Source organism: Aegilops tauschii, chromosome 1 (assembly GCF_002575655.3).
Source record: "Aegilops tauschii subsp. strangulata cultivar AL8/78 chromosome 1, Aet v6.0, whole genome shotgun sequence".
NCBI classification, from domain to species: Eukaryota; Viridiplantae; Streptophyta; class Magnoliopsida; order Poales; family Poaceae; genus Aegilops; species Aegilops tauschii.
Window position 1 is genome coordinate 467,066,615 of NC_053035.3, and position 9,673 is coordinate 467,076,287.

Below are 9,673 nucleotides of genomic sequence, written 5' to 3' on the forward strand. Positions count from 1 at the left end.
CGAACTGCCTTGACACCTTGGTTTCCCACTTCACTTCATAGGTTGGGTTTCGACACTGCTGCCCTCGGCTTCGTCGCGCATTCTGCTCAATGGCGTGCCTGACGATTCCACCAAGCTTGGTTATGGGTTGAGGCATGGAAGCATCTACCCCCTGCTATTCATCCTCACATTCAGGTGAAGGCCACGGCTCAGAGAAACCTTCATCCCCTTGGTGGAAATGCTATGCGTATCCATAGTTCGCTTTACACGGACGACGTCGTTGTTTCTCTTGCACCCATTAAGGAGGACGTCCAGTTCTTCAAATTGTTCCAAAAGTTTTGTTGCCCCAATCCGTTCCGAAAATGTTGATCTTCCGGACATCTTCCAGTCCTGACCGGCCAAGTATTCCTCCTTTCCGACGAATATACCTTGGTTTGCCTTTGTCAAGAGGTTGAAGAGAGTTCACTACAAGCCCCTTGAGGACAATAGTCAGTTCACTCCTTGGGTGGGAAGGCATATTGCCTCAGCGGGTCATGCGATCTTGGTCAAGTCGATCCTCATGGCGATTGCTATCTACTACATGACAGTGTTAGATTTACCGATGGTGGTCAAGAACAAGATCGATGCGCTCAGACGTGCTTTCCTTTGGGCAGGTTGTGATAAGGTCATAGGTGGAATATGCAAGCTAAATTGGAAGCAAGTGTGCAAGTCCAACCTACATGGAGGCCTTGGAATCCTAAATCTTGACAAGTTTTCCATTCCCCTTCGCCTCCGGTGCTTGTGGGCTGAGTGGCTTCACCCGTACAAGCCATGGTTTGGCTTGGGAACCCCTTGTGATGCCAATGGCCGAGATATCTTTGTCGCGACTACCAAGGTCCAAGTTGGGTATGGCATGTGTGCCAAGTACTGGGAGTCACCTTTGCTCAAGGGGATTAGGCCCAATGATGTGGCTCCAAAAATCTATGATTTGTCGAAGAAGAAAATTGCTTGGTTCAAATGGCTTTACACGACAACTACTGGACTTCCCAGGTGGACATTCTTCAAGGCATCCCCGTCGAACACATCTTTGAGTTTGTCAACCTTTGGGAGAGGCTCTCCCATGTCCACCTTAATATTGACAAGCCCGACACTATCACTTGGAAGTTCACTACTGGCGGACACTACTCGGCGGCGTCGGCATACAAGGCACAATTCTTTGGCCGGGCTGACAGGGCCATGATCCCGACTGTTTGGAAGATTTGGGCACCTTCTAAATACAAGTTCTTTGCATGGATGGCAATCAACAAATAGGATTGGACGGTAGACAAGCTTCATCATCGTGGCCTCGTGGGTGGCCAAACTGTAACCTTTGTTCCCCGTGCAAGCAGGTCCACCCATTCAGACTTTGGCACATGATCAAAGATCCTTGGTCACCATGAAGTGCATCCTTCGACCAGGGTGACGCGGCTTCCGCTAAAGATAGGTGGAGCCACAATGCTACCAAGAAGACCCAATCGCGAGGGCCACTTGCTTCCTTGATGTTGCTTATCTCTTGGGGGGTTGTGGAAAGAGAGGAATGCACGGATCTTCCGTAATAATGCCGTTTCGGTGGGAGTCATTGTTGCTAGGATTAAAGAGGAGACCTATCTTTGGAGCATTGCGGGAGCAGGCACTGGAGTAACGTAATGCCGCCTGAGGCAAATCTTTTGCCTCATATCAAAATAAAAATAAAAAACTAGGCCACGGACCCCTAGACGCCAGCTTCTAAACTACAGAGGAGAAAGAGGCCAAGAGGGGAGGTGACTGCTACCATCTAAACTTACAGGAAAGCTTGGGATTTTATCAGGCTTACAAGCTGGCCTGAAGACACTTTTTTCTTTCCGGTCTGAACGTTGTTCCTCAGGGAAGGGTATCTCGTCCCACCTGAAGACTATGATGAAGGTGGTGCTTTGGAGGCTGGCCCATAATTGTCTGCCCGCAAGGTTCTCAACTCCAACTGAGATCAGTTCCCACAAGGTACGGCTGTTATTGTAATTGTAAGGAAGATGTGGATCGTTGCTTTTCTTTTTTACATTGCCAATATGTCCAAGAGCTATGGATGGAAATAAATAAATATGCATATGGTATTTGCCTGAAGCTAACAAGGTTTGTTGATATGAGGCCATGGATATTGGGCTGAAATTCTTAACCGGCGAAGCTTCAGATTTCCATGCTATAATATGGCCCTAGCAACAACCATACGACGCGGTATTTGGGGAAACAGGAACAGCTCCGGTAATGGCGAGCTGAAGCTTCACCCCTTCCGTACTGTGGGTAAAATCAAAGCCTGACATGACCTCAATACCTCATCATCAAAACGAAAATGGTCTCCGCCACAGGAAGATATGTCGCAGATAAATGTTGATGCGTCGACTTTGGCCCACTCTGAACAAGCTGGTCTAGGCGCCGTTGTTCATGGATCAGTGCAGGCGGCGAATGAGGCTGCCGTTCACCATGTTGAAATCCCAGAAGTGGCTGAAGCCCTTGCATCGCGTCAGGCTCTCGCCTTTTGGCAGGAGTTCAGGTTTTCATAAGACACATGTAGTAGTTCAGAGTTTTCAGAGGTAGTTCGAAGGAAGCACCTGATATTTTCCCAGTTCAGACCACCCGCCTATCTGGGATAAATAAGGTGCAAAGTGGGTTTGACAGATCATCTATAGGCGCCTCAGGTCCAAGATGTCAAGAATAATGCCTCGATGTTTTTATCTAGTAATTTTATTCATGTAAAATGTTGTAGCAATGAGGCATCTCATGTTCTTGCAAAATCTGCAGAATATGATGTTGGGTCGTGCTGGTACCGTGAGGAACCTTCAGGACAGGCCCATTGTTTGTAATGAAAACACTATAAACGAATGCAAGGGTGCCACCCGTTGTCGAAAAACCAAACTAAAATGAAGAAGCAAAAAGTCTCGACTAGACTCATGTAAACTGGAAGGCCGGAGTAGGCATCGTATAGCACCTGAATCCAACCTCATCTTGTCAGTCGTCACTCAAATACAACTTCAGAAGAAAGAAACTTTAAATACTAGTGACAATCCATAGAGCAGCGAACATTTCCAGCAAGCCAGTGCAACATGGAGCAAACAGACTGAATGATTGATTATTCAATGAACAGCAACACAACACAACCGTTTATTATCCATAGAACACAACACGGTACAAGAGATAATCAACCCCACCCCCTAACCATTCCCCGCCGACACGCCTACAAGAGTCTCACTCACCTACAAGATTTCAAATCAAGGGTTTGAATGCTCCACACAGCAAACCAATCACATTTGAATCAGATGCACAAGACAATCGAATCGCAGTAGCCAATCGGAGGGGTCAGCAGCAGCAGCAGGAGGGCATGCTCAAAGCTTACCCTTGAGCCTCTTCTTGAGGACGTCCATGACGGCGCCGAAGTCGGCCTTCACGCTGACCGGTGGGTTGGCGTACTTGCAGGCCATGTCCTCAATCTTCTGATCATGGTAGTCGATCTTGGACTGGGAGAACTTGAGGCCGTGCGCCGTGCTGACGACCACCGTGCGGTCGTTTGCCCCGATGGTGCCCTCTTCCCGAAGCTTGAAGAGCGCCGCGAGAGCGACCCCGGTGTGCGGGCAGGCAAACATGCCGGTGCGGTCAGCGAGGGACATTGCGTTCATGAGCTCCTCCTCTGTGGCTTCTGCGACGATGCCATTTGTTGCCTTGAGTGCAACCACCGCACGGTCGACCGATACAGGGTCACCGATCTGAATCGCCGACGCAAATGTAGGCTCGGCCACTTGTGGCTGGAATTGGGTCCATCCTGACTTGTAGTAGCGGTACAGCGGGTTGGCATTGGCGGCCTGCGCACAGACAAGCCGTGGCAGACGATCAACGAGGCCAAGTACACGGCACATCTCGAATCCCTTGTAGAAAGCATATATGTTTCCAAGATTGCCTCCCGGAACAATGACCCAATCTGGCACCTCCCAGTCGAACTGCTGCAGTATCTCAATGGCTGCCGTCTTCTGCCCCTCCAGCCTGAGCGAATTGAGCGAATTGGCAAGGTAAATTGGCAGCTCGGCGGTCACCTCCCTGATGAGCCGCATACAGCCGTCGAAGTCGGTGTCGAGGGAGAGCACGGTGGCGCCGTTGGCGATGGGCTGGATGAGCTGCTCGAGCGAGATGCGGTTGGCCGGGAGGAACACGATAGCGGGGATCCCGGCGGCGGCGCAGTATGCGGAGAGCGCGGCGGAGGTGTCCCCCGTGGAGGCGCATCCGACGCCGGCGATGGGGCGGGAGAGCGGGGCGCGGCGGAGGCGGTTGACCTGGCTGACGAGCACGGTCATGCCGAGGTCCTTGAAGGAACCCGTGTGGGAGATGCCGCAGTGCTTGACCCAGAGGTCCTTCATGCCGGCGAGGTGGTCGCGGCCGAGGCGCTCGGCCCAGAAGAGGTTGGAGTTGCCCTCGAAGAGGGAGACGATGTGGTCCGGGTCGATCCCGGGGAGCACGAACTCCTTCTTGGACCAGACGCCGGAGCCGTAGGGCCAGACGGTGCGGCCGACGCGGGAGTCGAAGAGGTCCCGCCAGTAGGACCCCGGGTGGCGCGCCAGGGCGGCCATGTCGTGGCGCACGTCGAGGAGGCCGCCGGAGCTGGAGCGGTACACGATCTCGTCCAGGGAGTAGCGCTCGTCCGTGGACCCGGCGCCGGCGGGGCCTGGGGGGAAGGGCTCGTACCAGGCGGAGAAGCCGTTGGCCGGGGCGCGGTGCCGCGCCGCCTCCTCGCGGATGTCCTCGTCCGCCGCGCGCCGGGGCTTGTTGGTGGCGGCGGGGGCGGGGACGGCGGCGTCGGTGGCGCAGCGGACGCGGCGGTGGGCGGCGGGGCGGAGGCGGAGCTGCGGCGCGGCGGAGCGGGGGCGGGAGAGGAGGGAGGAGAGGGACGGGGAGGGGGCGGTGGCGTGGGTGGTGGCCGCCATGGTGGAGCTGGCGGCGGCGGCGGCGGCGGCGGGGATGCGGGGATTGGGAGCAGTGGGTGGGATGTGGACTGTGGAGGTGGACGAGGGTTTTAGACTGTAGCGGGTGGGGGTTGGTGGAAACTGGAAAGCGGTAGAAACTGCATGGATGGACGGCCCTGATTTGGCCGACATCTGACGAGCACCGTCTGTTCGATCAGATTACATCCGATCCAACTGATGATCTCTACTCCTATAAAATCCTGAGTTGGTGATGATGGTGTGCCTGCCATCCTTCATTTACAACCGTTTGATCTACATCCAACGCATCTGTGACAAACTATGTCAATTTTGCAAAAAAAACCCACACTCCACTCCACGTTTGTAGATAACCCCCTGCCTCTCACGTTCAGCCACCTCTCCCTCTCACCTCATCTAGCCATCTCAGGAAAAAATAAGAAGGATCTAAGGAGGTCGCTGCTCTCGGCACCGTCTGCCCCCAATGCCTCTCATGCCTTCTCTCAGGCCGCATTGCTGACCACCACCACGACCCCCTCCTCTTCGCCATCTCCTCCGCCCCCTTCCAAGTCACCCCGAGTTATATTCATGGTGGTCTAGAAAAAATAAACAAAATTGATACCCAAAAAATAATTTTGAAAGATCATTTTTTGCAAAGCACAACAAGTGTTATTTCTTTATGAAGTTTTGGATGCAAGTTGAACACTTGAACGCTTTTATTTGCAAAAGATATTTTTTATCTACCTTGCCTACATTTACTATTCACCCGGATGCTTGTGAGCTCTAGAGAAGAATGAATATCCAAAGAAACCTATCGATATTTGTCACACATGAGATGACCCCCCGTATACTTTGTCAAATAAACAACTCCCTGATCAATGCATTTTGATGTTCCGTGCAACGCACGGGCATCTTACTAGTCATTCAGAGAAAGTTGTCGATTCTCATGACCAGCTTGACAGCAACTACTGAGAAATATGGCAGCAATCAATCAAGCATTTGCAGTCGGCAAGAACTAGGTAAAAATGTCATTGTTTTATTGAATTATACTACAGGATTGAAAAAACTAAAAACAATTCAAAGAATTGGAATCCAATTTCGTCCGAAACATGGCGTAATCCAATCCTTAGGTTCCTAAGGATTCCAATCTTACGAACCAAACGACGTCATAGTGGGGAAATTACAATGATCCAAATCCTCTAAAACTCCTATGGTTTTCCTCTGAACCAAAGGAGCCCTAGAAATATCAGATGCAGAAACCCAATGTTCATTTTTTATCGACAAAACATCCCAGGTTTTGAAATCAACTGGATAAACATACACATACTCCCTCCGTTCGAAATTACTTGTCACAAAAATGGATGTATCTAAACTAAAATACATCTAGATACATTCATACAAATAATTCCAAACGGAGGGAGTACGTTTCTAGAAAGTACAATAAACCTGTGCCTCAACAGATGCACCTTAAGTTTCATTACAGAGTCGTTAAAAATGCCAAAAAGGCGGCAATCAAGCCATGTAAATATAGAGAAACTCAATTTGTTATCTGCTTGGAACAAAATCTGCTGATATAGGCACTAGAACAAATAAATGCTTCACGTTGGAGACTGAAAATGTCGTACAACTGCAATGTTACAAGCTCTGGTGTGCGCTCCATTGGACGCCTCTACAAATGAATCTGGAATTCAGGATACATATGCTCAAAATGAATCTGGAACTCGGGATACATATGCTCAAAGGACAATGGTCCTTTGTGCTTTCTAGTTTCTGCAGCTACCTGAGTGACTCTTAACCTGAACAAACTAATTTACACTTCACAGTGTGCATCTCAGCGTTGTTTACGGTCAGGTTATTTTCATCTCTTCAACGTTTTCAGGTGGCTGTGGAGCTGGAGTGTTCACAAAGGTCGCACTCTTGTTGAATCCTTCCAGCAACATTATCCGCACCGCTTGCAAGCCCCTCAGGAACGTGGAATCAAGCTGCAAAAGATTGGGGTGGAGACAGAAGTTAGTTGATGCTGTGGTTGTTTGTACACATCGACATAGTGCTTCAGCTAGTCACTGAGTGCTTGCTTACAAGAAAAAAAAGCACAGGATCAGCGCAGAAGCAAATTTCCACGCATATTGTTCAGTTTGGTATATTTTTGTCAAAAATATGTACAATGCAATATGCAGGTAAAAGTACCACTTCTTGTTCTTCCTTGCTGAATGCACGTAGAACAAAACCGATGGCTCCCATCATTCCAGTTGGCCGTCCAATGCCTGCACAACATTTGGGCGATTTGCATTTTCAGATTCGTCACCTCAATGACAAAGGCGTTAAAGAAGCGATCGTTTGACATACCAACTCTTAGCCGTGGGAAATCACGGCTTTGTTTCAGATGGTGGATGACACTTCTCATCCTGAAATATTAATCATATGTTAAGGTAGAACAAAGGCAAACGATTAAGAAGAAATAACAAAGAACCACGGAACAAAGCAGGATGGGAACAGGTTAAATAAATACCCATTGTGCCCACCATGTCCCCCCTTTGGCAGTAGACGTAGTTTTGCAAAGGGTAAGTCTAGATCATCGTAGATCTAAAAGAATCAAACAACAGTTTGTGAACAACTAGGAACATCAAAACATGTATTGTGAGCTAGCAGACAATATTTACCAGAACGACTTGATTAAGTGGTATCTTGAAATATGAAACCAGCTGGCCGACCTGCATAAGGCAGTCCTATTCAGTAAACAGGGCCTGCTGAAAATAGTGATCTGAAGCTGCATTATTAGAGTTGCTGTACTTACAGACTCACCACTTGCATTCATAAAAGTCTGCGGCTTGGCAAGCATTACAGGGACATCACCAATAAGGCCTATAAATACAAGGCAATAAGATCAACAATGCCGTTTCAGGAATATAAATACTTATCCATGTCCACTGAGAACAAACATTCAAGCATGCGGAAAAAAACTAAGAACTTGCGTTCTAAGGACATAATTCTTGATTACACAAAGATTGCCATGTAGATACTTCTTACAGTACATTAACCAAAGATATAAGCATAGTGCATAAAGGTCATGAAGGAATCGTTTTTCTCAAAAACAGAGTGCAACTACAAATGATGGGTTAACAGTTCACACCCATCTATTAGACTACTACAACGTCCTGGAGTCGGATAATACTCAATAGAAACAGCAAGAACATTTGATTTTGCTTTTTTACAGGAAAGTGCGTCAGGGGGACAGAATGATGAATACCAAGTCTTAACCAACAAGCCTTATTTGGTTGCTTTTTATGTGAACAACTAGCGAAGTAAAAATAAGCAGCCGGAAAACATAATTCAAAAACGGAGCTAGACATAATGTGAGCAGGCCAACATTTAGCTTGTTGCAGTGGTCAGCTATAAATTATATCTCAGATGTATAACTACGCACAGCTGCACTTTTTGTAGATCAATAAGCTTTATGTGGAAATTACCTTTCCCAACCATCGATTTGAATTGCTTAGTGCTGACAGATATCCCCTCAGCTTCTGCAATAGCATCAATCATCTCAAACCCAACCTGTATGCAACAACAGAATGATTACCAACAGCATATAATAGTGATATACTGTAATCCAGACTATAGTTCAACTAATCACATTAATCACGCCGTTAACTGAAAGCCAAGAGTTTGTAGTATCAAGCAACCAAAAAGATAACACCTTTACCCCGGTGAAGAGCTTAGCATCAAGCCTAATTAGCCTTTCCAACCACGCAACATCAACGTTTGTAGACATAGTTAAAATGGCTTTAGAAAACTGTAGTAATTTCTAGCAGCAACTACTAGTAGGATTTATGAATTGCATCATGATTAACTTCGACAGTCGACAGGGGCTACCAGCTGAAAACGCACAGTTCCTTTCAAGATAAGCAAAGCGGGATCCAGATAGCTGGATCGCCGGAATCTTACGTTGTGGCGAGTCCCCTTGTACATCCTGCCGGGGTTACCGAGCCCGACGAACAGCCACGGCTTCTGGGCCGCGCCGCCGCCGGCGCCGGCAGTGGCCGAGGAAGAGGATGACGAGGCGGCGGTGCCGCTTGGGGGGCCGTTCGCCCCCATGCTTCTACGGCTCGAGCGGGCGAAGGAGATGCGCGGGGAGGTGAGGCGGGAGGCGGGGACGCCGGAGAGTAGCCGCATCGCCGCCGTTGTGGTTTCCCCTATAAAACGGACGGGTCCTGGTTGACCCGGGTCCCAATCGTACACGGGATTCCCCTTTGACAAGCTGACCGCTCCGCCTATTGGGTATTGGGCTGGACTTGTGGACCGCTCCACCACCTATTTGGGCCTTTGGGCTGAAGGTCATATAACTCTTACAGCCCGTTTGACTGAAAGAAAAGAAAAAAACTCAGGGCTTGTTTGGTTTGTGACTGATTTTGCCACAGTTTATCACACTATGTTTGTCACACTTGCTTTAACTTCGGTGCTCAAATAGCTAGACACACTTTGGCTTGCCCGGGGGAGTCTTGCTACACTTTTTGTGTGTATGACATGCGGGGTTTGTTTTTCACAAATTATTTTTTGCTTTAGGTGTGGCTAAAACCAGACAAACACCTAACTTGACAAAACTTGTCTAACTTAACAAGTAGCAAAGTGTGGCTAGAAACCAAACAACCCCTCAATGTTACGTTGATCTTCAAATCTATACACTTAGCCCAAGTGGTTTAGCAAACTGCACGTCTTACAACTGTATTTATTCATGTCACTAACAT

The 9,673-nt window shown here is 48.6% G+C and overlaps 2 protein-coding genes across 2 annotated transcripts; both read right to left on the reverse strand.

Moving 5' to 3' along the window:
- Positions 1-3,072: 3,072 nt before the first annotated feature.
- LOC109744960 (threonine synthase, chloroplastic) lies at positions 3,073-5,123 on the reverse strand. The gene has a single exon (XM_020304100.3). It carries the CDS (start codon positions 5,106-5,108, stop codon positions 3,351-3,353), a length of 1,758 nt encoding a protein of 585 aa, XP_020159689.2. The 5' UTR covers positions 5,109-5,123; the 3' UTR covers positions 3,073-3,350.
- A 1,389-nt stretch (positions 5,124-6,512) lies between these two features.
- LOC109744964 (peptidyl-tRNA hydrolase, mitochondrial) lies at positions 6,513-9,171 on the reverse strand. Its single transcript, XM_020304104.4, has 8 exons — positions 8,874-9,171; positions 8,399-8,483; positions 7,726-7,793; positions 7,592-7,642; positions 7,441-7,514; positions 7,278-7,336; positions 7,119-7,195; positions 6,513-6,913 (listed from the first exon to the last, which is right to left on the reverse strand). Exons 1-8 carry the CDS (start codon positions 9,099-9,101, stop codon positions 6,779-6,781), a joined length of 777 nt encoding a protein of 258 aa, XP_020159693.1. The 5' UTR covers positions 9,102-9,171; the 3' UTR covers positions 6,513-6,778.
- Between the last annotated feature and the right edge of the window lie 502 nt (positions 9,172-9,673).

Bases quoted from the DNA above. Each gene is read 5' to 3' on its own strand.
- LOC109744964 (XM_020304104.4), bottom strand. From the start codon at position 9,101: ATGCGGCTACTCTCCGGCGTCCCCGCCTCCCGCCTCACCTCCCCGCGC. The intron at 7,196-7,277 runs GTATGTCAAACG...AATGTTGTGCAG, and splicing joins TTTCCCACGGCTAAGAGTTG to GCATTGGACGGCCAACTGGA. The intron at 6,914-7,118 runs GTACTTTTACCT...AATCTTTTGCAG, and splicing joins GCAAGGAAGAACAAGAAGTG to CTTGATTCCACGTTCCTGAG.
- LOC109744960 (XM_020304100.3), bottom strand. From the start codon at position 5,108: ATGTCGGCCAAATCAGGGCCGTCCATCCATGCAGTTTCTACCGCTTTC.